The following is a 27,733-nucleotide window of genomic DNA, read 5'->3' on the forward strand; positions in this document are numbered from 1 at the left end:
GTAAGAAACTCAGGGAGAAGGCAGCCATCTGCAAGCTAAGGAAAGAGGTCTGGAACAGAACCTTCCCTCATGTCTTTCAGAAGGAACCAACTCTGCCAGTGCCTTGATTTTTGACTTCTGGTCACCGAAACAATTAGACAATTAATTTCTGTTTCTAAGCCACCCAATCTGTGGTACTTTGTTATATTAGCCTTAACAAACTAACATACTGACATTCTTGGAGGAACTACAAATGGCCAACAAAAATTGGGAGGACTCTTCCTGAGACCATGATTTTATTTCTGTGCTGTACCAACCTGTCCTAGTGCTCAGAAGTCTAAAAGAGTAAGAAATACAGCAGATGCCTTCTACGTGAACCTTCTCATAGCCAAGTCATCAGACTGGGCTTTCTTTGCCCTCTGTGAAACCCATACTGTGATGCGGTTGCTGAACACATGAGCTGCTGGGCAATTCTCCAGGAAGCTCGGTCCCTGTGCTCCTGTACAAGGAGGTGTGTTATTCACCACAGTTCATTTGTGTTTGTTCACCAACTTGCTTACGCCTGTCATACTTGTTATTTTAATGACCTAATCTAATTCAGTAATGCATAAACTGGTGAACTATGGGTGTGGAAAGAAGAGTTGTTTCTATGAAAACCAAGCTAATGCTTGGGCAAGAAGTTGTGAAACTGAGTTGCTATAAAGATTCTTGTCTTATTAGGTGTGTTCAAGACAACGGTCAAAAGCTAGGGGCAAAAAAAAAAAAAAAAAAAGTCATAAAAATCTAGAAGCATTCTGCTCTCACGTTGTTTTACAAGGTTCTTTAAGCTCTCACTCTGCTTTACAGAAACCAAAACTGAACACATGGACATTGCATCATGGGTGAGGTTTATACAAGAAAGACAGTGCTGAATTGTGATCAGCCAACCCTAAACCACAGGCAAGGCAGTGACTCTACACAAAATGAATGGCAAATTAATGCACATGTACGTCTTTTAAACTAAAAGAAAATGCTTATGTCTAATTTTCAGCAATTCTGTAGCTTGAGACATTTTCTTGATCCATGAATTTGAGGTCTTCTGCTACACATGGAACCAGGAGAGAGAGGTCTTTCCTGTATCAACGCTTAGACAGGGAAACTGATTAAGATATGTGCCTTGTGCAATGTCACAGGAGGATGCTGGGACTAGAAGACAACTGATCACCTGTCTAACTGGCTTGGTGCCCTCCTACAGCCCAACATCAGCTCCTTGGGGCTACTCACTTGTTGTTCCTGTCTCCGATAATTGACAACAGAATGCTGCTGGAATCACCTGAAGCTTTCAAATATGTAAAAATTTAAATAAAATCTTTAAAAATTTTATATTTCATGTAAATTTAACATTAAAATATGAATACAAAGTAAATGTTACAATCGTGTACATATATTTCTATTAAAGATATAACTTTAAAATAGAATATACTTAAATATCAAGTGTGCTATAAAGCATGCAGGTGCCTAAACAGGATTCCCTGGCACCACGGCAGTGAGAGGATAACCACCTTAATAATAATTCAAAGGCATCCCTTTTTAGATTTTTATGTGAGTCTGCCGTGAAGGAGCATGAAGGCAGCCTGTGTGTCATCCTGGGAGGAGACCCAGGCCCACTGGCTCAGCCATGGCCACCGTCCAAGCCCGTTCCCCCCAGTGCCTTTACCTCCTCCTTCTGGGCGACACTGATCCTGGTCTTGATGTAGGGGAAGGCGTGCAGGGTGGTCAGGATGGTGTTCCGCCGGTACTGCTCATGCAGCTCGCCCCGAGGCCGGCCCTCCAGGGTGAAGGGGGTGGTGTACATGAACCTCCGTAGGTTGAAGTTCTTCTCAAAGTAGGTTAGCCTGTCTTTCATCTCATACTCATCAAAGTAGGGCTCCACGAAAGTGATCTGTATGTAGGCCTGAGTGGGAAAGGGAAGGGATGAGCTGGTCTGCACACGACCACCCAGGGCGCACTGGGGGGGCCGCGGGACAGAGAGAGGCAGTACCGCCCCTCTGTGCTCACAAAGCTGAGAGAACTAGGGGATGCATCAGCTGTCAGCCATCCTTCCTCTCCATCCCCGAGGAGATGAGAGACAGGACTGGAAGAAGGTGAAGGGAGGGTGAAGTCAGGTCCACAAGCTGCCCCTCCTAGCAGAGCTCATGACCCAACTGAAACTTGGTGTGAGAATTTGCAAACTGCTATTCAGAAGAAGCAAAACTTGGCTTTTCAGAACAACCATGCTTATTAGAATGGCCAAACTAAAGAAAACTGACAATCCCAAGGGCTGACAAGGATAGGGAGCTGCTGGAGCTTTCATACACTGATGGTGTGAATGTACAATGGTACAGCCACCTTATGAAACAGACTGGCAGTTTCTCATACTATTGAATTATATTCATCATATGACCCAGCAACCCCACTTTGGTGTGTGTGCCAACAGAAATGAAAACTTGTGTTTATATTAAACCCTGGACCCAAATGTCTATAGCAGCACTACACATAATAGACAAAAACTAGGAATAACCCAAGTGTCCCTCAAGTGGGGAATGGATAAACAAACCTGGTACATCCATACAACAGAATACAACTCAGTAGAAAAATGGAATGAACCATTACAATATAGGTGAATCACAAATGCATTGTGCTAAGTGAAAGAAGTCAAACTCAAAAGGCTGTATAATCCCATTTATTTATTGTATGATTCTATTTATATGGCATTCTGGAAAAAACAAAATGACAAAGACAGAATATAGATTAATGACTTTCAGGTGCTAAAAACAGAGGGAGGGGATGACCACAAAGAGGCATGGGAAAATAAATATTTTGGGGTGATGGAACTTATCTCTTGATTTAAAATTCATAGAGATACACACAAAAAAGGGAGTTTAATAGCATATATTTAATTTTAGAATGTATGTACATACACATGCACCCATACCAACACACTATGAAGAAGAGCACTTATTGAGAAAGAAGGCCTTAAAAAAAAAATGATAATGACCACCAACTCTGCAACACTCATCCACTGAAATGGACAGATAAGGTCACTGACTATTAATAAATACATGTAAATCACTATTTAGTGTGAATGAAATCTGATTATAATCCTGGGTACAGATTCTCATTTAAAAGTCTCACAGCTTACTTTGGGCATCTTAACAGAGGGGAAACAGCACTCTACGTCAGATACGTCACTAGTGACTCGACATGGCATGTGCTGTGCATAGCTCACCACGGGCAAACAGCCAATCTTGTCTTTCAAAGACCTCCAACACTCCTGCGTGAAGCACTTCTACTCACCACAGTTGTTGCTTCAGGCTTAGATGAGGGAATGTATCTGAACTAAGTCCTTTGAAATATGTAGAAAAACAAACTCTTATATCTGGACACTTTCTTCCTATAGGCATCCTCTTCATAATATCTTGGAGGGCAGAACTGAGAGAAGGTTAGACTCCTCACTTTATAAGCCTGCTGGATGGCAACTGCTCCTCTGTTCCCCAGGCCTTAAAAATACCTTGAACTTGCATTATGTCCAACAGCTCAGAAATCTCTCTCACATACATATCTGGGCTGAGCAGGCAGTTATTACCCTGTCTTTGTCCTTAGCTGGTCTTTGTCTTTCTTTCCTAGCACAGAGCTTCAAAACCTCTTGGAATTTCCATAGTGATAGTCACTGTTATTCTCATGAAGTAACTCATGGTGGGTCCCTAGATAGCTTCAGAATGATGGCTGGTCATCAATAAGAATAATCTCAGATTAGACAACTGGGACTCTGGGCCAGCCTGAGTGCTGGGGAAGGAGCAGGTTGGCGACTGAGTTCAGTAATGTAGTTGCTGTTTTAATCAAACATGCCTATGTAATGGGATCTCAATAAAAACCCTGGACAACAAGGCTCAGTGGAGCTTCTCGGTTGGTGAACACATTGATATGTCAGGAGGGCACCAGGCCTGGATTCCACAAGGAGAAGGCATAGAAGCTCTAGGACAGAACTAGCCCTTTGTGCAACCTTTAGCACAAAACTATAAGCATCAGTATAGTCCTTTTCTGAGTTCTGCGAGTCATTCAAGTGGATTATCTACTGAAAAGTGCCAAGGGAATCCACACATTTGCATTTGTCTGGTCAGAAATGCAGGCTGCTTGGGGTCCCACTTGAGGTTGCCATCTAAAGTGAGGGCAAGCTCCTGCAGGACTGAGCCTTAGCTGGCGGAGTCTGACACTAACTCTGCATGGTGAGCATCAGAATTGCATTGTGGTACACCCAGCTGGGGGTGAGACAGAATACACCCTCACATGAAAAGTGAGGAAACTGAAGTCCAAGCCCTTTTCATCATTCCTCCAACAGCAACCCTGTATTTGGCTGAAAAGAATGCCTCCACCAAATGCTGTCAGTGAGAAGTTTGTATCTTTTCAACATACTTTAAATTGAGGATTCAAAGTGTTAATAGAAGGGCTGTAAAGAAGTGATTAGAAGTGCAAGTTTGAGGATCACAGACCCCAAGTCTGAATACTGGCTTTGACATTTGCATGATCTTGGAAGTTTCTTACCTATTCTAGATCTTACTTTTCTCATCTGTAAAATGGGAATAACAATATTTACATCAAGGAGCTGTAGGAGGATGAAATGCAACAGTGTATGAAAAGGGTCTAATACAGTGTCAGGTATACAGCTGGTCTTTAATAAATGGTGGCTCCTATTACGATCCCTGCCATCGAGTATGGTTTAAGACTTAACCGTTAAACCGTAAACAACAACAAAAAATTTGGTTGCATTGAAATGACGTGGAGTCCAGACAGAGGAGGTCATTTTATGTTTTGGGGGTAGAACAAAGGGAATCAGAGCCAGATGGCTATTTTTTGCAATATTCCCATACCTTGTTAGGGTCCAGCTTGGTTTTGTCCACAGGAGCAGAGTCTTTTATCACTTCCACAAATTCTGTACCAAAACATTGACTATAAAATGCCTAGGCAAGAGAAACCAACAGATTATAAAGGTTACTTTAACATGCTGCAACTCTTTGTCTCTAGAAGCGGAATAAGTTCGGAACAAGCGTATGGTAGAATGCGCTCTCTGAATTATTTAATGTCCCTATGAGCTAATGAGCCAAGTTCAGCATTTCCTGAGACAAAAATAAAAATAAAAGGAAGTCCAGCATTTGCAAACTGATCTACACTTCCATATAAAATGTATGCTTGACATCTAATTCAACAGCATCATCTATTTCCAGAAGATGCACCAGGGCATAGAACTATTTACTTCTCGCCTTTTGTACCCTAGGAACTTGGAGGTCACGAGGCTTCCCATAGTGTGACAACCCACAGTGCAAAGGAAGATAAAATATATGCTTCTAGTTCTAAATTGGGGAAACATATTAGGAAACCAAGTGGCCTGGGGTCAACTGCTAGTTCCTCTCATGAGCTGAAAAACTGCGCAAGTCATCCATTCACTTTGAACCATGGCTTCGTTGGGTCAAGTAAGGATTAAAGTCTCTTGTCTCTTTTGGCATGGGTGGATAGTATCGATATAAGGAGCAATTTGACAACAAAAGTGTTTTAAGTTTGACAGTCAGGAAAGGACATAAATTCAAAGCAATAGCAAGAAAGCAAAAAGTGAATTTCCAGTTAACTGTCATCAGCATTTCAGGGGACCCAGTTATTTCGCTTGAGATGATTTTGCTTAGGGGGCACCCCATGACTTTCCTCCTGAATTCTTAGTGCCTGGCCCCTTTCCATGTCTGTTTATTTCTTTCTCACTTTTCTCTAGGCTGTTTCTCCCTTTCTCCAGCTTTTCCTCTAAGAACATGCTGCTCTCTTCTGCTACATTCTGGATCAAATGTAAACAGCAGGTTGGATTGCGGCTGCCAGAACATGGGATTAGGTGCTGATTCTGATTATCCAGAGAGGGGTGCTCCTTGGATCAAGAGGAAAAGTTCACTGTGCCCAGGACACAGTAGGCCTACAGTCGAGCATCTCCAAATCATAAGTTGGAATGTTGCCTGGTAACACCAAAAAGATGACCACAGAATTTTCTAGGGGAAATTTGATAATTTTGCCAGATGACTTTAAAGTCAAGATGATAAACTCCAAGCTAAGAAACTATTACTGAAATTTGGAAAGGTTTATAAGAAAGCACATGACATTGATTTGGATATTCTTGAAAATGTTCACCATATAAATTTACAAACTTTGAAGAGTATGGGGCTTCCCAGGTGCCACTAGTGGTAAAGGACCTGCCTCCCAGTGCACGAGACATAAGAGACTCGAGTTCGATCCCTGGGTCAGGAAGATCTACTGGAGGAGGCTATCCACCCCAGTATTCTCGCCTGGAGAATCCCACGGACAGAGGAGCCTGGTGGGCTACAGTCCAAGGAGTTGCAAAGAGTCAGACGTGACTGAAGAGTTAGCATGCACACAGGCATCCTTACCTTGCTTTATCTCATGATTTCACCTAGTATCTTGCTTTTATACAGGCAATGTGGGAAACTTTATATATGGATCAATGATGAATGTATGACTCTTAGTTTTGTTGTAATGACCCATTACAACTTGCTTTTTGTAAAGCATACAATGTTAATCACCCAGAATCACTTGTCTTACCTCTAGTCTGTGAGAGATCTCAGGAAGCTTGGTAATTGCAGGCTCTTTGTAAACGAATTCCTTCTCATCCAGATCCCCAAATTTGGATCCATAGAAGCCAACTCGGAAGTAGGTTCCAAACATCCTCTTATGACCCTGATGGACAAAATAAGAAAACCTCTCCTTAGTTTTGTAATTCATGAGGATCCATTGGGTTGCAAAGGGCAGGAGTCTTTTATTGTTGGGTTACAAGGCATTTTATTCCTATGGCAAATACAAACAATTCACACCTTTAAAGAAATTGATGTTTATAGAACAAATTTGGGAAATAATAGCCAAAAAAAAAAAAAAAACCCACGAAAGATTTCTAGGATTTCTTTTAAGTGAATTTAAGAGATTTTCACATTCCTGGTTGCAAAGTAATTCAACTGCCTTCTTTCACAGTTTGAATTACAGTCCTCTATTTCCAGCCCTTTTCCATTTGATAGGAGAGAGCTACAGTACTGATGTCCATAAGGTCAGTCACTCCCTGGGGAGGAAGAAGGGCTAAGCATCTCTGAGACTGAGTCACCTGCTATCAGATCATTGGACTTGTTAGTCAGGATCCTCAGCTACCTTGCTAATGATGCTGTCAAAGGCCTTCTGCAGCTTTTCATGGGTGGAGGTCAGCTTCCGGAAGTCTCGATGAGCTTCCAGGATGGGGATGACCAGCTTGTAGACTTCATTAACTGTCTCGTACAGTCCTCCCTTGGAAAGAGGAGGAAAAAAATCAAAGAGAATTTAATCCACTGGGCACTTAGGGAATGGATTTAATATTGGCATCACAATATCTTACAGTGCAGGAATAAACTCTGAGATCTTTGGGATGGTTGTAGGATTCAAACTGAACTAGACACATGCTAAGTGGTCCTATCTGATAATGTTAAGTTGGAAAAAGCAGTTTCTTGGGAAAAAAAAAGGACAGGAGACTGGCAGCAGGGACTAAGAACAATTCAGGAAGACAATCTTGGGCATCATATAGCCAGATGGGGGTCCTCATATAGCCAGATGTTCACTGAATGCCTGAAAATACTTAGAAGTCTAACTAGCTGGTTTTCTTGAATTTCAGGAAAAACAAAGTATCCTAGATGTTATCTGGATTCTGAAAGGGAAAGCTGAAAAACAGAAGATAATTAAAACGACAATTAAAACACATCGGTTGTAGGGTGGAAACATGGAAATGAAAAGCAGAGAAGAATGAAAAATATTAGGATGAAAACAAATTGGATCAGCTAAACTGAGTGAAGTATTAAATATTTACTTGGGTTAAAATTTGAGGGAGTAGGGAAATTATAAAAATGAACAACAGACTTTCTTTCCTGACCTGAAACTCAGTAACTTAACCTATACTTTTTTTTCCTTTAATTTGGAGTATTTAGACCCAGACTGGGCTTCCCAGGTGGCTCAGTGGTGAAGAATAATCTTCAATGCAGGAGACATAGGTTCAATCCCTGGGTCGGGAAGATCCCTTGGAAGAGGAAATGGCAATCCACTCCAATATTCTTGCCTGGGAAATCCAATGGACAGCAGAGCCTGGAGGGCTCCAGTCCATGGGGTCTCAAAAGAGCTGGACACGACTGAACAATATCAACAGACCCAGATTAGGTTAGTGAGGGAGGGGAGTGTCTGTGGTTTCTACTCCTACATTCCTCTGCGCTGTCTGTGGTCTGTGACAATCCTGAGGATTACGCAGCTGTCAGGAAAGGTCTGTCTATTATTTTTCTCTTCTCCCAGAGGCTCCACCCCAGGAGTTCTCTCAAGGAGAGTAAATGAGAGAATGAGAACATGCCTTGTGATTTATGGTGTAAGCCTGGGCAAGCCGTTTCACCTTGCTGTGGCTTAGTTTCCACCTCTATTAAATGGAAATAATACTGTGAAACTGCTGCCCAGCTAATGAGCATGTAGTGAAAGCCAGAATATTGCAGTGATGAAAGGCTTTCTCACCTCCTTGAGAGCTGAGCCAATTTACATACATCAAAGTCCTCCGGCCCCTCCCGTGCCCTGTGCATCCTGCGCGTGGTGTCATCATGAAGTGGAACTGACTGGCTGGGCACTAAAACCCACACACGGGGCACCAGCACTGAAGTTCAGGCTGCCTGTGGCGACCCAGAGGGTGGTGTGTACTGACCGTGCTGAAGAGCTCGGCCGCCTGCTCCAGTAGGCCCACGAGGCCACTCTCCGTGAAGTACCGGCCGGAGCACACCCCATCCTCATCAGGCGACAGGGTGTCATCAGAGACGGCAGACTCCTCCAGCACGTTGGAAGAAATATTCTGTAAGAGAACGTAGTACGAGCCCAGAGAATTGGGGAACCCGACTAACAAGGCATCACAGGAGTCCATGGTAGGGATGAGGAAGCCATCACTCCAACAGCCTCACCTTGTATGACTGTAAAAGGTCTGTAATTCCATCCAGAACAGCCTCTGGCTGCCACTCATTTTGAAAGAACACGTAGAACCACTGGCCTTCAAAACTCAAGATTTTCTTTTCTTTTTAACCATTGGCAGATACAGAAAGGACACTTACCTCAACGTAACAACAGCTGAGTTGCTTTAGAGAAAGGACCCTAAGGGACATTCAGCAGGGATTGTGGTTTTTAAAATTAACTTTTTAAAAAGTTAATTAGACTCCTTGTTTCACCAGCTGAGTGAAACTCTAAAGTACTTGCTACTACTGACTTGGCTTGTAGGTGAAGTCATAATATCACAGGACAATTGCAAATGAGAAGGCCTTCTTTATGGGAATCTTTATGACAATGCAGCAGTTACTGGTTTTTTTTCTCTCCCCTCAAACGTTTTGTTCCTTTCTACACACTTTTCTTTTTACATAAACCATAAAGCTGAAAGTCTCTCACAGAGAATGCAGTGATCAGGTCCAGGGCTAGGGTGAGCAAGGTGAAAACCCCAGGTCATAACGTTTAGGAAACACTCTCAAGATTCTATAAGATATGACCTGGAACCTGCTGGACCCCGAGAGTGAGTGCTTCCTTAAATTCTGCACTTGACATGCCTTGCTCACCTCACCTCAGTTCTGGCTCTGGCAGGGACTCTCATACTTTCGACAGGCCAAGAATCATTTTCTTCAATCTGTCTCATGGATATAGAAAAAATGCACATGGAACATTAAAAAAAACTGGAAACCTTTGTAGCTTAGGGCTGGCAAACAGGTAGCACACATGCTATTTCCTCATAAGTCTAGACTCATAGCAGACAGAACTGATTAACTATAGTACTCCTTTTCCTGAAGCTTTTTTCAAAATTCCTCTCAGTATGGTACTCCAATCAACCACTATCAATTGACCAGGGTTGGCTACTGAAGTAAAATCTGTCTGCCTCTTGGTGGCCTGGCTAGCATGATCGAGTGACTCATCCTGAGCGTCAAGGCAGATAGAGTTGTTCCAGTCCTGTATCTTCTTATAAGGTAGTTTTGGGAATACAGGAGACTCTAAGAACTTTTTGTGACCAGTCTTTTTTCAAACCTGGTCTTTCTACTATGATGTTTCTGAACTAGAAATAACAGAAGGTCCAAGATATTTCATTGAAAAAATCTAATGACTCAAGAAATGAATCCTATTAGTATTGGATGCAATTGTCCACACGTAGAGGAGTATATTTGCAGTTATGCAGTCTTATTAGCCAGAGAAGGAAATGGCACCCCACTCCAGTACTCTTGCCTGGAAAATCCCATGGACAGAGGAGCCTGGTGGGCTGCAGTCCATGGGGTCGCAAAGAGTCGGACACGACTGAGCGACTTGTTTGACTTTTCACTTTCATGCACTGGAGAAGGAAACGGCAGTCCACTCCAGTGTTCTTGCCTGGAGAATCCCAGGGACAGGGGAGCCTGGTGGGCTACTGTCTATGGGGTCGCACAGAGTAGACACGACTGAAGCGACTTAGCAGCAGCAGCAGCAGTCTTATTAGCTGTAGTCACAGGGAAAAGATTCTGGGCAGACTTTTCTGGCTTCAGAATCAGGGAGGTAAAAGTAACATCAGTATCTAAGAATGTAGACATATCTACATTTGTGGAATAAATACTGCACTCTGGGGCACAGATTCAACGATCTCAGCTCCTTGGAATTCAGTGGCCTCAGGGTTATTTTCCTTGCACAGATTTATTTATCTCCAGTTTATAATTCCTTTCCAAAATTTCAATTTTATTGGAGCAGACCAAGGTTGAAAACTAAAGCACACAGCATTTAAGAAACCAACACTGGACATCTGTTGTTAATGCTGTCCCAAATTCCTTCATCCTTCTATAAAGTAAAGCCTCCTGGGAAACCATCCATAACTCCAGGTGTGGACCTCAACTCTCGTCCAGCCAATCATAGCATTCCATGTCTCTGGCCACTATGATTGGTTCAGAGATGAGCACATGACCTGGTCAGAACCAACAGATGCACTGAGATGGTCAATGCAGCTTCTGGAAATAAGGCATTTCCCTACTCTCCTGGACTTGAACCTAGGCACATGCGAACAAATATGTCTCAATGAGTGTGGGAAGCCAGTGAAGAAAGAAGCTGAGCTGACATAACAGAAAGCAGAGACTGGACGTGATGATGACACTGAGGTCTGATGACATTGTTTGGGCCCCTAGGTCCAGTTTGGCAGGTGCTACTCCAGACTCATCTCTTTCATGTAAGCTGATAAGTTCCATTTCTACCTTAGGTCAGTCTGGGTTAGGTTTTCTGCCATGTGCAAGCACACATTTCCTAAAAGATTTGCTATGTCTCATTCGAGAGAAAGGAGACTTGGTTCATAAGCATCAGGGTAATTTGGCTTCTCTTCTCACCATGTTCTGTGTGTTGAAGACCTTATTCTTCACAGTTCCTTCTGCTTCCCCTTCCCCTTCCTAGTCTTTCTGAACATTCCATGGCCCCCAAGCTGGGTCATGTGATAAATACTCACACTTTCTTGTACCTCTTTATTACAGCAGTTATAATTGTAATTGAATAAGAATTGGAAGAATTAGCTATATGATGTCACTCTCTGGCTGGAATTACTGTAAAGTTCGTGAGGACAAAATAAATGCTCAATAAATATCACCTAAAAGAATGGATAAGTGAATAAAGATCTATGAAAAAATAGAGCTATATGCCCCCACATAGGGACAACAAGGAGTTTTTCTGTTGTTTCTAGAATAACTGTTCTACTCACCTTGATATGACTTACTATAAGCAATAGAATTCTAGGTGAAATAAGAATTGCAAGGCTTACTAAACATGAAACAATAATTAAATGCCATTAATATTTAAGTGATAAATATAAAATACAGTAAATGGGGAAAAGGCATTAAAGTTTATAAGTAATTGTTTAGTTAATGAAACAAGACAAAAGGATGATATAATTCCATATTAAGTGGTAAGCCCAAAGATTTCTGGGAACTGAAAAAGTAATACTTATATTTTTCCTTGCTAATATCAAATGGTCAAAATAAATTTGGCAAAAAAAAATATATCTAAAATTGGCTTTTATACCTTTCTTCACTACTATATGATTCAAAATCAGGTGTGATATTTTTATGCTTTTTGGGTAAGAATTAAATTTTTGGCTTTTTATAATGAACATTTCTGAATTGAGAAAAAAATGTATTTGCTGAGAATGAAATGACAAATATTATTAGTATTGAAGATCATAAGAAAGGAGGAATTAATAATATGAGGCAATACCCAGATTGCCTGGTGAACAGTATTCAGGAAATCAGAAACTCCTGGCTCTGCCAACAGCAGTTTTTGCGTCTTACTTTCTAAGCCTGGGAAAGCTACTTTGAATTATCTCCTCTTTCTGGTTCACACAGCATCACAAAACTGTGTTGAAGAGCAACAATGAGAATAAAGCCTTTTATAAAATCAGTCCTGTAAATTCAAACAGGAATAATCCAAACACTTGTAAAGCAAACGACTTTGTGAGTCTGCCTTGAAAAGGGCTCTCTTTCTGTACTATACTGTTACAGGTTTCAGGGATGGTCATTTCTACGGATTAGGCCTCTAAAAGTATCCATAAAATTTTTGTTTCCTCTAAAGACTGTTTAAAGTACTCAGCAAAAACAGTCCAAGTGACCACTGACATTGCAACCTGAATCAACTTTCAGACCTAGCAGACAACTTCCCATTGCTAACTATGGGTGATATTCAGCTTATCCTAAGACAGTATTGATTCAGCCCTTTTTCCCTTCCCAGGTCGTTTGGTTCTTTCTCAATTTTAGATTAGAGAGGAAGATGTTAAAGAGTTGGGGAGTGTAATCAAAGGAATGGGCCCGGAGGGGAATAATTTCTCCAATATTTGGAAAAAATACTTTCACATTTGTCAGTATACTGTGCCAGTTATAAGTCTCTGAGAAAGAGTTTAAATGACCTTAGAAAAGTTGCTCTCTCAATTTATCTGTGCAGCAGGAGTAATAATATCTGCTCTATTTGTCTGTTTCACTGGTTTACAGAGAAGGTCAAATGAAATCATGGATGTGAAAGTATTTAGGAATGTCAAAATGCCTATCAAATCTATATTCACTGTAAATAATAATTAAAAAAAAAACTCCAAGACGGTAAAGCTATTAGAAGAGGCAAATATAATACACTAAAGCAGGTCTTCTCAGCCTTGGCAATATTGATATTTGGGGGCCAGATAACTTTTTTTGTGGTGGGAGCTGTCCTATGCATTGTAGGGTGTTTAGCAGCATCCCTGGCTTTATACCTATTAAATGCCACTAGTACCCACCCTCCCACCCTCAGCTGTAACAACCAAAAATATTTCCAGAGATTGGCAAATGCCCCCAGAGGAGAGCCACTGCACCAAAGGAAAAGGTGAACTTGCCCCCACCTGAAAGCTGACGCTGCCCACGGGCAGGTAGCTGTGGTCCTCCAACATGCTCAGATATTCAGCCACCAAAGCAGCCGCGTGTACCAGGCACATGGCGGCCTCCGTGTAGCACTTCCTCTTGGTGTGTTTCTCTGCCATGTTCTGGAGCCAGGTCAGACGCAGATCAGGAGATGCCTGGTAACTCTTGGCAATTCTGAAGATGGGTTTAGAAAGTTTCAAAGACAACTGGTTAGTGATATTGTTTTTCTATTGGGTATGGACACTTTTTTTCCCTTGAGAGTTTTGCCTGCATGTTCAGAAAATAAGAGAAAAGGCAAACATGTATCAGTCCAACTGTTTTTATTTCATGTCTAGGGTGTGTAGGACCCTAAGAATGCTATCATTTAGTTAAAGATTTATGGGGGAAGAAAAGACCTGATAAACTGATGAATATTTGAATGGAGCACTAGTAATTTTTCTTCCTTTGCTTTCCTTTATCTCAAAATAATAACAGAAGACAAAAATACTACCATTCTTATGACATCATGTCAGAACAATTTTGTCTTTGTAAGCAGTTTCTCCTAAAACAAGGATTATAGAGCAAAAATTTAAACTACAGAGTAAAATATGATTTCTAAATGAAACTTACATGCATGTCTGAATGTAAGTGGAAAAAATTTCAGATATAATTCATGTAACAGTTGATAGTTCTTTTCTCTCATTCTATGGTAAGCAGAAAATAATGTTAAAAATATATACCTCCCTTTAAATCAGGGAACTCTTTCTGAAAACGTGTACATGAATCAACACCCTCCAAATGATGATTTTCTACCAATTTCTAAGTACAGTTCTGGCTGTCAGCCAAATCAGTGTAGCCACATTTCCTGTGATAATTATATTCATAAAAACTCCATTGTGGCAAACCCTAGATCTTTAAGTAACACACTTTTGATTTCATCAGAGAAGTTCACCTGTACATGAGATCCATAAGCATCTCAGGATCTTCCTGAAATTCCCTCATTTTCACTGTGTCATATAAGATGCTATTCAGATTGCAGAGAAGTTCTTCCACCTGGAAGGAAAAGAAAAGTGTATACCCCAAACAACCTTAGCATTGTAGTCCATAGTAACAGAAAGTTAGGACTGCACTGAGAGTCCAAGGGGCAGTCATGAGCAGGCTTTGCTAAGATAGGAGAGATCACAGGTGGAGGGAAGTCTAGACTGGCTCCTCTTTGACCTTCATCTTTGCAGGTCCAGGCACTGCCAAGGCCTATACGTGAGTTGGCCTCTGACATCCATGTATTAGTCCTGAATCCTTATACTATCTTCCCTCTCCAGTACTTTTTTGGTTAAATTAGTTTCAGTTCTTTGTAACATGTAAGCCTGCAACTGTACTCTGGACATCAGGGCTTTTTATAACAACTAGGAGGTAGCTTAGGACCTCAGCTTAGGTTCCATATAATGCATATGACAATATTTTGCATAATTATCTGTATCATATGACATAATTATATTTCATAAAAGTTATATAAAATATATATGTTATATATCTTATACACACATATATATGTATGTTTGTATATATATATATATATATGGAGAAGGAAATGGCAACCCACTCCAGTATTCTTGCCTGGAGAATCCCATGGACGGAGGAGCCCGGTGGGCTATAGTCCATGGGGTCGCAAAGAGCCGGACACACACACAGAGGTTTAAAACTGGCTGATCCCAGACCCACGTATGAGACAAGGCATGCTCTTCGGTCTACCTGCATGGGAAAAGGAGTGGTCTGCATGGCTGTGTCCTCTTCTGCATAGGCCAAAATTGTCCTCAAGGATCTTCTCAGGTACTCCTCGTTAAAGTCTTGTGCTTTTCCCACCAAAGATGCCAGAGACATGGTTACTTGCATCTTTACTCTTGCAAAGTTCTGAGTCAGGGGAAAAATGGTGGAACAAACAAGAAGCAGTCAGCTAGTAGATAATTGGAGGAGGCAGAGCCAGACAATAATAACTCTCTAGTGTTTCCTTTACCCAAGATCAATCATTTCTTTTTTTCCCAATGAAATGTGAGCCATACTTTCCTCATGATTCATACTGTTGTTTAAATGGTTTAAATGGGTATTGCTCAGACATAAATCTTTCAGCTCCCTTTAAATTTTCATTGAGGACTGGGCCAGCTCTGTGCATTAATGCTGAAAGGTTCCTACACAGCTGGGTCACAGAATGTCTCCTTTTGTGCCAAGATTCCTCTTCTTGGAACTTTACTTAAACTTTAAAGAGGAGCAAAATCTACATGGGCAAGATTTCTGAGATTTTTGGACTCTGGGTAGGCACTGACGTTGTTTCTCCTTTCCGTCTAGGCCCATGGAAAAATATGGTGATTCCAAGGGGCCCTGACAAATGTCCTGAAGGCTTTTCAATAGCTACACCTAATACATTCTGCGGACCCTGCCTTTCTTCCATGGACCAAATTATCTTTGAATATCAGCTGAACATGCTCATTATCATGACCACAAATGTAAACTGCAAAAGAGCACACCAAAATCTAGATCAACTAAGACTGTGCTGTAATAAGGCTGAATTCCAAAGGCTACTAAGCTTCACTGAACACTCAGCCATAGATGAGAGTGATCATTTCAAATTCTCTTCCACAGGTCATTCTGGCACCAGTCAATCAGAATGTGGAAACAAGAGAAGCTCTTCCAAAGTCCTAATTCTGTTGTATTTTTCACCCACAGATGACAACCTTGAATCTACACATAGCCATTCATTTCTTATGGAAACACACTGATGGAAAACACTGCATTCATCAGTCTTAATACTTTACTTCTAGATGGAAATTCAGAAAAAGGCTGCTATCCATCTACATGTGCAATTGTTCCCTTCACAGAGGGTAGAAGTCAACTGCAATAGCGCACACTTTTCCTCCACAGTGCTTTGCACTGACTCTTGATTCGCGGTCCCCTTGAGCACTTACGCTGGTGGCTCCAAAGCTGAACCTCATGAGGAGGTAGAGAGTGGCGCAGGCTTGGCTGCGGGTGATGTCCATGCCGCTGCTGCAGTGGTGCAGCACTCGCTGACACAGGTCTGCACACTGCTCCACTTCCTCCTCAAACAGCAAGTCGCCAAACTAGGAGAGACGCAGCGGCATTAGACATCACTTGGCACATTCATACCCTTTCTGGACCAGATGCCTGTTGAGATATTAAATGTCTGCTTGGACAAGCAAAGCCCAGAAGAGTTAATGCACTGCTCCATAAAGATAATGAGTTACTTGAGTCAGAAGATGAACTGAGGCAATGGAGTTGACTTGATCTCATTAGGAGCTGCTTACTAAGATCAAGGCTACATAATTATCTGCATGGTTAGCCAGGTGAAGTCACAGCTCTGAAGGAATTATCCCATGTTTCCCTGGAAATTATTGGTGACTAAGAGCAAATGATCCCGACAGGTGAGAGCAGAGAGAGTCCATTTTATTTTGGCTGTGTCTCATGGCTTGTGGGATCTTAGTTTCCCAACCAGGGATTGAAATACTGAAAATGCAGAGTCTTAACCACTGGACCACCAGGGAAGCCCCAGGAGTCCACTTTCTAAATGTATGAGATACCAGGTAGAGGTCAACAACCAAGATTTTCAATAAAGTGGAGGGGGCTGGGGGGTGGAGCACAGAGATCTGCAATACACCATTTTACTTTCGGAAAATCTATATTCTTCAGGCTATGAGAAATTTATTTCTAAACTTTCTGGCATTTTATGATATGACATTTTGTAAGACTCACTAATGGGAGTCATGCAGAGGAACTGAATCTCATTCAGATATTAATAAAAAAAAAAAAAGGTGAAAAACAAATCTGCTCAAATTGATTTCCACTCTCATGTCTCCAGTGAGTGGGCCCACATTTCTAATGTGAGAGGCACTGGTGAGTCTCACAGAATCAGTGTACCTGCTTCCTTCCTAACGAGACTTGAGACTTTTACCTCAGTGTCACTTAACACAGTGGTGGTCTGCGGGTTTTCATGCACCTGAGGCAAGAAATGTGAAGCTAGACTGATGAGAATCTTAACTCTTAATTAAGAGTAAGAGAACAAGCATCCCATGTTTACCTTGGCAATGAGAGCACGGAGTGTAGCAAAGCAGTGAGTTAGGTATGTGGTGCTCTGATCACAGCTCAGAGAATTCACAAGGACCCTTAGCACGCCTCCCAGAAGGCTGTCTTTGCAGTCCAGAGCCGAGCTAGCCTGGGGGAAGAGAAGAACAGCATCAATGTATCCCTGTGCATTCCCCTTGAACTGAGAGGGGAAGACAGAAGTAGATACTTTGGGCAATCAGCACAGTGACGCTGACATTCCATCTCTTGGTCTATGATCTTAAGGGTTTGAGGAAGTACCCTGCACATAGTCCATCACCAGGAGTGCAGAAGCCCTATTTCCCATGACTTTATTCCAAAATTCCCAACTGATTTGGGATTTACGCCTTATTCTGGGCCACTAACCCAAGCTATAAAGCACACCTCCCCCTCATCCTGGGTAAGCTTTTGGAAAGGTCTTTTTCCTTGTATACAAGGCACAGCTTTCCTTGTGAGCCTCCCAGGGGCTGCTTGTGGCAGTGGACATTTATAAATAGAAGCTTATGTATCACCTGCAGCAGGACTAATACCACCAATGTCAATAACAATTCTCAACTGCCTTTGAAAACTGCAAGTAAATTTTGAGCATGGATGTTAAGACAGCACTCAAAGCAGTACTGTATAAAGATATAATCAATGTGATGCCAAGTATTTGATACCAAGTATTTATCAAAGATACCATATACTTTTTGTCTTTATTTTTATACAATAATTACATTTTAAGAGACAAAAGTTGGATTACTAAGGTTCACTGTATTTTGACGATATTTCCTTTTCTAGCCCTAGAAACAATACTGGATCCATTCTAATAAATGATTTTTTATTGGAAACATGTTAGGACTCATTTCTGAGGTTAACTAAAAATGTTATCACCTAGATGTCTTGAGAATTTCTGGAAACATTCACTTAGAAGATGAAATCACTATGGTGAACTGCATTACTGTAAAGTTCACAGTGATAGAATACTTTTCTACAGCAGGGTTGGCAAATTCGTGGTACAGATTTTTTTTTTCATTAATTTGTGTCCAAAACAGACATCATTAATCACACTTTGCACTCTTTTCACTTCGTCCAGTCATAATCTTAGCTCCCATACAGACATCAACCATAATTCAAATGGGGCTGACGTAGCAAAAAAAAACCCCACAAAAACCTACCTACCACAACTATTATAGGAATTGAATTATAAGCCCACCACTGACATTATAATCTTTGCATATACGCTCAAGTAGATTTAACTATGAGGGTCAGTCTGTCAAGCACCTAACTCTTTCCAAGTGAACATCAAGTCAATGAATCCAGAAGAATGTTCTGTTTGAGTATTTCTGGAATTTCTAAGGTGGATGCTATTGTAAATAGTTTTCACTACTGTAAATAGTCTTTCACTTTCACTTCCTTTATCTGGCTTCCCTTGTGGCTCAGCTGGTAAAGAATCCACCTACAATGAGGGAGACCTGAGTTTGATCCCTGGGTCAGGAAGATCCCCTGGAGAAGGAAAAGGCTATCCATTCCAGTATTCTGGCCTGGAGAATTCCAAGGACTGCACAGTCCATGGGGTCACAAAGAGTCGGATGCAACTGAGTAACTCACTTTCACTGTAAATAGTAAACTTCCTGACTTCATTAAACAAATAGCATTTTCATCACGCTTATTTTTTCTCAATTTTCTATAAAGGATTCTTATTAAATTCCAGTGGACATATTCATGTTGAACAGATCAGGAGTTTGTTGTCCTCACCTGGATAATGTTTTCCTGCATATCAAGGATGATTAAATTTGCTTCTGTAGCCAGATTGCCACTGATCAAGGCTTCTTGATCTAACTCTGCCTTTGTTCTAAGAAACAAAAAGAGGTCAAATTAAAGTGCACATCAAATCTGGTCATTTCCTGATGATGGTAATCCATATGCCAAGTGTAAAGAAATCTTCTGAAGGGTCAGTCTAGGAGTGAAAACAAAGCAGCTGGTCACTGGCAACTAAGGAATATAGGTACCTTGTGTAATTGGAGCCTGGTTAAAAGATTTTCTAGGTAGAGCCTCCAGGCCATCCGCATCCCCACTATTATGAAGAATGATGACAATTATAAAAATAACAAATGGGTAGAAAAGCAATTATTGGTTATTACTAGCAATTAGGCCAGCCAATCAGATTGTTGCTTAAAGCTTGCGGGTCATTCTTGCATTTCACCTATGAGAATCATCTCCCAACCTGAGCCAGAAGGCCTCTGCAACAAGCTAGAAGAAATGAGACTGGGTTTGTCGTGAATTTGGCTAATCACGATGCTGCTGGATTAGGAAAGGATGATGTTTCAGAAGTGGTCAGGCAAGAGTCAGTGTCTTGACTTTCCAAAGACTGCTTTGGGGTTGCACAGTCAAGTACGGGCCTTTTGTCCTTTTCCAATGGGAAGCAAGGCTGCATTCCTGTCGGGCACACCATCTCACTTCCTGCTGGATGTCAGTGTTTATTACCCCCTGAATGGGAAATTACCTACTGCTGCTTTTCTATTAGGCTCTTTTTTTAAAGGAATCAGAGCATTTTATGTATTAATTCATCCATTCTCATAAATTTCAAGTGAAGCTGGAAAGAGAAATTTCATATCTTCAAAGTTAGTGGCCAGCAAAGGGAAGTGTGAAGAACTGACTCTCTCAAGATGTCCCAGTGGCTGAAGTGTTGCCATAGGGGCTGGGGCATCCTGATATGAGCTCAAAAGTCTTGGTCCAAGATCATCACTTAGCTGTGCTCGAGTCCCTTCACCCAATGATGGGGGCATTGCTGTTGCTTATGTACCATTGAGGACTCAGAATTAACACTTTCTATGTTTTACATGTTTTCACGCCTAGGATAGGCTCTGTGGTCCCAAGCTGCTCTATACTTTTTCCTCATTCTCCAAATGACAATATTTATGTAAATAAGTGAAACAGAAAAGTTTCTTTTTATTAATTTACTGGTAGGTTTAGATTTAGAGCAAAGCTATGTAACAGAAACATAATGGGGGGTTACTTGTGTCATTTTCTATTTTGAGGTAGCCACACTGGTGAAATGAATGTTAATATATTTTATTGAACCCAATACACCAAAAATATTGCTGATGTGTAATCACAATAAAATGTATTAATGAGATAGTTTACATTCTTTTATCTGTGCTAAGTTCGAAATCTGGCATGTCTCTTTTCACTTACTGTACCACCATGGCTACTGTGCCAGACAGTGCAGATCGAGCATGACCTCATCTGGGGCTTTTTCCCCAGATTTTTAAATTGTGGCAAAATACACACAACATAAAACTTACCACCTTAACCATTTTTAAGTGTACAGTTAAGTGGTCCCAAGTATACTCATATTGTGCAACCATCATCACCATTAATCTGGATTTAAAAAGCTTATCAGTTATTTCTTCAAAACAATGGTTCTCAAATCTGATTTCACCAGAATCAAATGGGGCTTTCACCACATACTGTTTTCTGGGTCCCATTGCTGAAGATCCTGAATTAACTGGCCTGGGGTACATCTGAGCACTGGGAGCTATTAAAGCTCCCCAGGTGATTTTAATACACAGCTGGGTTGAAAATGACTGCTCTAAAAAAAACAGAGCCAAAATCATTGAAAAGTGATCTAAAAGAAGGTGAAAGACACCACTGCTATAATTACAAAAGTTTTCCAAACAGCTAACTTGCATGGTTATAATTTACTACGGTGTCTCTCTTAAAAAATCACCCATGAAGATGATCAGAAGTGAATCATTACCTCTGGTAACAAGCAGCCCAAAACGCAGCTCAGGGCTGACTTGACCTGGAGGGGTTTGGTGTGCCCTGTATGGAAAGCCTCAGTACTGTGTGGTTTCTGTGACAAAAGGGAAAGGTTTCCCCAAACATCCACTTACACAGCCCAGGCAATCATGCTTTCTGTTCGGCTCTTCTTTTAATCTCATGGAGTAGATGGCCTAACTGCCTAAGCAGTTCTGTGTTAACTAACTACATGCAACAGTTTTTTAATTTGTGTGTGTTGGTGGGGTGGAGGTGGGGGGGGCGTTCAATGCCTAAATTAAAACTTACAGACTCTCAGAATCAATAGTTTATAAATCAGTTCAGGGAACTTAGAACAGCACAAAATACCCAAAGCAAATGGATACGATTCCTAAAAGGAACAACTGGGCTATACAAGTAACACATATAATAAAAATATTTATCTCCTTAATGTTTTAAAATAAACTTGACTTCCAAAAGTCCCATAAATGAACCAGAATGATCCATTCTTGTGATAACAACAAAGACAGCAACATATTTATTTATAAAAAAACACTGCTACTCAAGCCCACCTCATCCCCCACCCCTCCTTACAACGGATGTTTTATATATCATGGGGATACCCTGCGTATGCCTTGTCAAGTGTATGCATTTCGGGAGGGGCTGTCTTAAGCCACATAATGTTTTGCCAGTGAACCCCAGGATTCATTAGGCTACCTCTTGCTAAGAGGAACAGCAGATATTAATATGTGCTATCTATTCAAACAATTTAGTTTTAGCCCTCAAAGGTCCAAATTGTTGTGTATATTGCAATATGGATATAGTGTATATTGCAATATGGATATAGCATATATTGCAATCCAAGCAGGTTTTTCTTCTTTTACTTTAGCATTATTTTCTGATAATAATATATCATAATACACATTCATTGTAGGAAATACAGGAAAGTATAAAAAGTAAAACATCTTTCACAAACATTCTCAACACAGAGATTTCCTTCCAGTCTTTTAAAAATATATCTACTATGTGTAGAGATTTAAAATTATACTCTAAAAACAAATGTCTAGTCTGCTTTGTTCACTTAACATTGAATCAAAAGCATTTCCCATATCATTAAAATGATTTGGAAACATTTAAATGCCAACCTAATATTTCATTATCTATTTCCCTATTCTTTAACATTTAGAATGTTTCAATTTTGTGTGGGGCTTCCCTGGTGGCTCAGCAATAAAGAATCTGCCTTCCAATGCAGGCGCATTGAGACTTGGGAGACACATAAGACTCGGGTTTGATCCCTGGCTCAGGAAGATCCCCTAGAGGAGGAAATAGCAACCCACTGCAGTATTCTTGGCTGGGAAATCCCATGGACAGAGGAACCTGGTAGGCTACAGTCCATGTGGTTGCAAAGAGTTGAACAAGACTTAGTGACTAAACAACAATTTTTTTTCAAATTTATGTAATGCTGACATAAATATCCCTGAATATACATCTTTGTACACATTTCTGGAGTGGAAATATGGATTGAAATGAAGTGGTTCTGGGCACCCTGTCCTGCCTCATCAGCAGCCTTTGTTGAGATAGCTGAGACTGCTAAACATTAGTTTTCTTTAAATGCTCATTAATGTGATAAACGTTTAAGAGCTGGAAATCATAACTCTTTATACCATTGATTATCCTGGAACCCTGGATGAGCTAAATGTATATAGGTAATGATGTTTCATTTTCTTACCCTTGGAAGGATGTAGTTGTTTCAGTAACACAAGTAGCCTGGGAAAAATCATTCTGAACTTTAGGTAAAAGTGGCACAAAGTTGCTGAGTGACTTACTTATCTAGCTTCTCATTAGCTTGCCGCCAATGTGTCTGCTCTTTCCTCCATCTCAAATTTTCATTTAGGCCTGGAAATCGGTCATTCCCTAGGAGTTAAGAAATGCACAACAGGAATTTGATTAGCAGTAGTAGCAAGATAACCAGAAGTTCTGTAACAAGCTCAACTGAGGGGACTCAGTGCTGTTTCTCCAGATAATTAGAATCCATGCTGGTGCTGGTGGGAGGCCAAACTCACAACCAAGTCTGGGATGGGTTAGTCTGCTCTTTGATTGACAGGCTAGACCTCAGAAGCCTTTCTGGAGTGTTGGCAAGCACATCTCCTCCCATGGACACAGGGTTCTAGTGAAACAGGGTTTCTCCCCAAATTATTTATTTACGAAGAGTGCTGGTGTTGAAAAAGGGTGCCCAACCACCCCTGAGAAGCTCAGCTCCTTCCAAGTTCTCTGCCACTGTGTCCCACTGAAGAGCAGGAACCATCACTTTGTTTTCCTTGAGCACAATGGATAAGGCTGATATGCCCTAAAGAGAAGAACTCAGCCTTTTGGAGATTACTCTCAGACTGTGGGGTAGGACCCTCTAAGACCACTGCAGGAGGGGACTGGACCTACTCTAGTAAACCCTGCATGACTTGAGGAGATGATCTTGGAACCAGAACTATCCAGTAGGACTATCTACATAGACTCTTCAAATATCCCAGGGAGAAGTGAGGGAGACACCATTCACCATCCCACGATTCATATTCTTGGATGGGATCTTTTACCACCAGTAAGTTTTAAACAGAAGATGCCATCTGAGGACATTTTTAGGGCTCCTGTGATCTCAGAAAAGGACCTTTCCCTTAGAGGAATGCGGCTAATATCACATTCATCGTGCGCCGAATCCCAGAATCTGCTTGTCTCTATTACCACAACGTGTTAAGAAAGTGATGGTGTCTACTCATCATGTGGGGAGGATGCTCATTCCCACAAAGGGTACCAAACTCTGCTGACGGAGAGCAGGGAAGGGCTGACCCAACACACCTGGAGTCCGGCAGCGCCGCATCATCTCCCCTCGGGCCCCTTCCCCACGGAGCAAAGCCTCTTCCAGCCTGGCCTTGACATCCCTCGACTTCTGCAGAACTTGGGTACTGACTTTGTCAGAACTCTGTTTTCCCTGGACAGGACAGAGGCAGGAGTTCATTAAGTCTGGGGAGCTCTCTGTTCACAGGGAGAATCCTAAAGACAGGACACCCCATGGTGACATCAGCCAGTTTGGACATATGCTACACAGACACCCTGTTCTGGGGGATCCTCTGGCTGAAATTCTGTCAGCGGGAATGACATTCTCTCTGAAGAAGACAGAGATCTTTTCCCGGTAGAATTATCATATCTAGATAGGTTACGGATATGCAAATAGCTTATAGACTTTAATACAGAAATAAGACAAAATTAAGGATGCTGCCATTGCCCAAACAGAGGGGAACAGTGACAAGACAGAACTTGAGAGATACCTTGTATTCAAAACATGAGACACAGATGAAAAGGAGATCTAAAATCCTGTTTAGCTGCATCGACGGCAGGTCGGCAATCCACCTCCTAAGGAGGCTCTGGTCCGCGTTTTTCATGATCCACAGGAAGCAGATCATGAGGTTCCGGGTCGTGTCAGCGTTCAGCATGTTGTACTGCTTGTAGGGCTGGAAGGAGGCAGATTGGGAGGTGGATGCAAGGGAAGAAGCTGAGCAGCAGACACAATGAAAGGAATGCTGGTTTCCTAGGACACAGTGTCTGTACTTCTTCCTGGGCTGGGGGTCTCTTTAGGGGAACTCTGCCTTCTCCCGGCAGTGGAAGCTGTGTTCTTTGAGCTGGGCTGCTGGGAAAAGGGGCTGGTCCAGGGCAGTATTCTAATAAGGCTTTCAGCTATGTCTAATTGTGGACACCCTCTGTTCAGGAGCCGGAGAAGGCAATGGCACCCCACTCCAGTACTCTTGCCTGGACAATCTCATGAACGGAGGAGCCTGGTAGGCTGCAGTTTATGCGGTCACTAAGAGTCCAACACGACTGAGCGACTTCACTTTCATGCATTGGAGAAGGAAATGGCAACCCACTCCAGTGTTCTTGCCTGGAGAATCCCCGGGACGGGGGAGCCTGGTGGGCTGCCATCTATGGGGTTGCACAGAGTCGGACACGACTGAAGCGACGCAGCAGCAGCAGTCTGTTTCAGGAGCAGTGTGGTCTGGTGGTCTGCCCTAGACCTTGACCATGCCCTCCCCCCACCCAATCTCAGTAATCCACAAGGGCTTCCAAGCTGCTAAAATCAAGTATATCTCCTTCACACCGGAAACTGCAGGGTTGGATTTATAGCAGATAACTACCCTGGCTTGGTTCCCAAAATACCCTAACTAGTCAAGATTTAGCTTTTTTGTCAGAGTCCAAAGTATAAGGATCATGAACGGCTCAGCAAATAATTAAATACATAATTCAGTGGAGTCTTTTAGAACAGTACTTCAACAACAATTTATGTTTTCCTGGGGACAGGGTGTGGGGGCTTAGGCTATTTGCGCTCATGCTTTGGCCACAAGTGTTCATTTTAGAGTGTTGAGCACACTCTCTGTCACTCATCCAAACAACACAAAGGACAAGATGTGATTCACGTGGCGTAGCTAATATCCAGCAGAATGTAGGAGTGAAGCTGCAGAGAGGTGTTAGTTCATATGTGAGGGGAATGGTAGGTTTGAATGGGGAGGATAGGGCTTACGAAGTTACTCTAACTTTAGTTTTTCTGAGTATGACCACAAGAAGAAGTAATATTTTTAAACGTATTATAACTTCATAGGAAATATCTTCTAAGAGGTGAACCTTGGACTTTTGAGTTTCTCTATTGGAGACAAACAAGAATATAAAGGCGCATACCACCTGAAGCACCCAATTTTGGTAAGATGGGTATTAGAAAGGCAGAGGAGGTCAGAAAGCACATCAGATTTGTTCAGCTGCAGGATGAGTAATGTCAAGTCCCCATGTCTCTTCCCTTTTTCACCTCTTGTCCTTCAACTCTTATGGGTGTGTGTTGGGGCGGGGTGGGAATCGGGGAGTGCTAGAGGGAAGAGAAGACAGTCACTCAGCACAGCAGAATTACAGGTTGAGAGGCTGTCTTCCCAGAAAAGAACTGGGTTCAGTTCTCTGCAGATATGAATGCTACACTGAAATGCAAACTTAAATTAAGCTAGAGAATGCAGCTCTGTCTTGGCAAAGGGATTATCACAGCTCAGCAAGGGACAGAGGTAGACTCCACAGAGTGCAAGCCTCCCACCTGAGGGATCCTTGGTTTGATCTCCTTTGCAATATCTCAGATTTTCCAAGTTCATCTTTCTTGGTTTTCCAAACCTTGAACTTAACACTACTGAAATCGCCTGAATTTGTTCTGTGAGGCTCTTGCCGCTGTCAGAATCCTGTCTGACTCTGTGTTACCTCACCTGTGTCATTTTCCTTCTCAACTGCTAGCCTCACACGATTTCTTCCAGCATTGAGCAATAAGGCAGAAATCTCACTGCCTGCTCTATCCTGGGTTCTGGTAGGTGAATTGAGGAACACATCCATTAATAGATGGGAAAAGACACAAAATGAAAAATAAACAGGAGAAATGTGGACCAGCATACCAGGGAAGACAACATTGTTCCACTTGTCTTCAAATTAAAATTTCCAGCTATAGCCAATGCCACATTCTGATTAATTGCACTGGTCCCTTCTTGTTCTTCATCTGAGCCACTGGCACGATTTTTTCCACCTCGAGCTTCTGCAGCTGCAATTAAAATATTATTGACCTTACTACGTGATCCAGCAATCGTGCTTCCTGGTATTTATCCAAAGGAGTTGAAAAGTGATGTCCACACAAAAATCTGCACCCAGATGCTTACAGCAGCTTTATTCATAATTGCTACAACTTGGAAGTAACCAAGATGTCCTTCAATAGGTGAACGGATAAAAAACTGTGGCACATTCAGACAATAAAATGTTATTCAGTGCTAAAAAGAAATGAGCTATTAAGCCATGAAAAATCATGGAGGAAACTTAAATGCATATTACTAAGTGAAAGAAGTTCATCTGGAAAGGCAAAACTATGGTGCCAGTAAAAGTTCACCTCTCCTTTTCTCACTTGGTACCCATACATCTGTGCCCTATGTCTGTGTTTCTATTTCTGCCTTGCAAATAGGATCAATCATACCATCTTTTCTAGATTCCACATATATGGGTTAACATACAATATTTGTTTTTCTCTTTCTGACTTAATTCACTCTGTATGACAGTCCCTGGGCTCATCCACATCTCCACAAATGACTCAATTTCATTCCTTTTTATGGCCAAGTCATATTCCATTTATAAATGTACTACATCTTCTGTATCCATTCCTCTACTGATGGACATCTAGGTTGCTTCCATGTCCTGGCTCTTGTAAACAGTGCTGCTATGAACATATCTTTCTGAAATACAGTTTTCTCTGGGAATATGCTTAGTAGAGGGATTTCAGCATAGTAATTTTAAACCTGACATTCAGCACTATTTATCTGTTACCATCTATAGTGAAAAGCAGGCAGTCTAATAAAAGAGACAAAATGTCCAGCACAAGGTTAGGCTTGAAAACTTAAGTTTTCAAACTGTAAAAAGAAAAA

General features: G+C 41.6%; 1 protein-coding gene across 2 annotated transcripts in view; it reads right to left on the reverse strand.

Moving 5' to 3' along the window:
* DOCK8 (dedicator of cytokinesis 8) overlaps positions 1-27,733 on the reverse strand; it is a 235,049-nt gene that overhangs the window by 15,956 nt on the left and 191,360 nt on the right. For both annotated transcript variants that reach the window (XM_013965961.2, XM_018052045.1), the window contains 15 exons: positions 26,723-26,865; positions 24,581-24,763; positions 24,111-24,243; positions 23,090-23,177; positions 19,260-19,356; positions 17,500-17,634; positions 16,373-16,525; positions 15,165-15,323; positions 14,368-14,468; positions 13,418-13,610; positions 8,735-8,878; positions 7,183-7,314; positions 6,589-6,723; positions 4,866-4,955; positions 1,676-1,912 (listed from right to left, as the gene is read on the reverse strand). In XM_013965961.2, the coding sequence (XP_013821415.2) occupies positions 1,676-1,912; positions 4,866-4,955; positions 6,589-6,723; positions 7,183-7,314; positions 8,735-8,878; positions 13,418-13,610; positions 14,368-14,468; positions 15,165-15,323; positions 16,373-16,525; positions 17,500-17,634; positions 19,260-19,356; positions 23,090-23,177; positions 24,111-24,243; positions 24,581-24,763; positions 26,723-26,865 (2,123 nt within the window). The remainder of the gene's footprint in view (positions 1-1,675; positions 1,913-4,865; positions 4,956-6,588; positions 6,724-7,182; positions 7,315-8,734; positions 8,879-13,417; positions 13,611-14,367; positions 14,469-15,164; positions 15,324-16,372; positions 16,526-17,499; positions 17,635-19,259; positions 19,357-23,089; positions 23,178-24,110; positions 24,244-24,580; positions 24,764-26,722; positions 26,866-27,733) is intronic.

Source organism: Capra hircus, chromosome 8, assembly GCF_001704415.2.
Source record: "Capra hircus breed San Clemente chromosome 8, ASM170441v1, whole genome shotgun sequence".
Lineage (NCBI taxonomy): Eukaryota > Metazoa > Chordata > Mammalia > Artiodactyla > Bovidae > Capra > Capra hircus.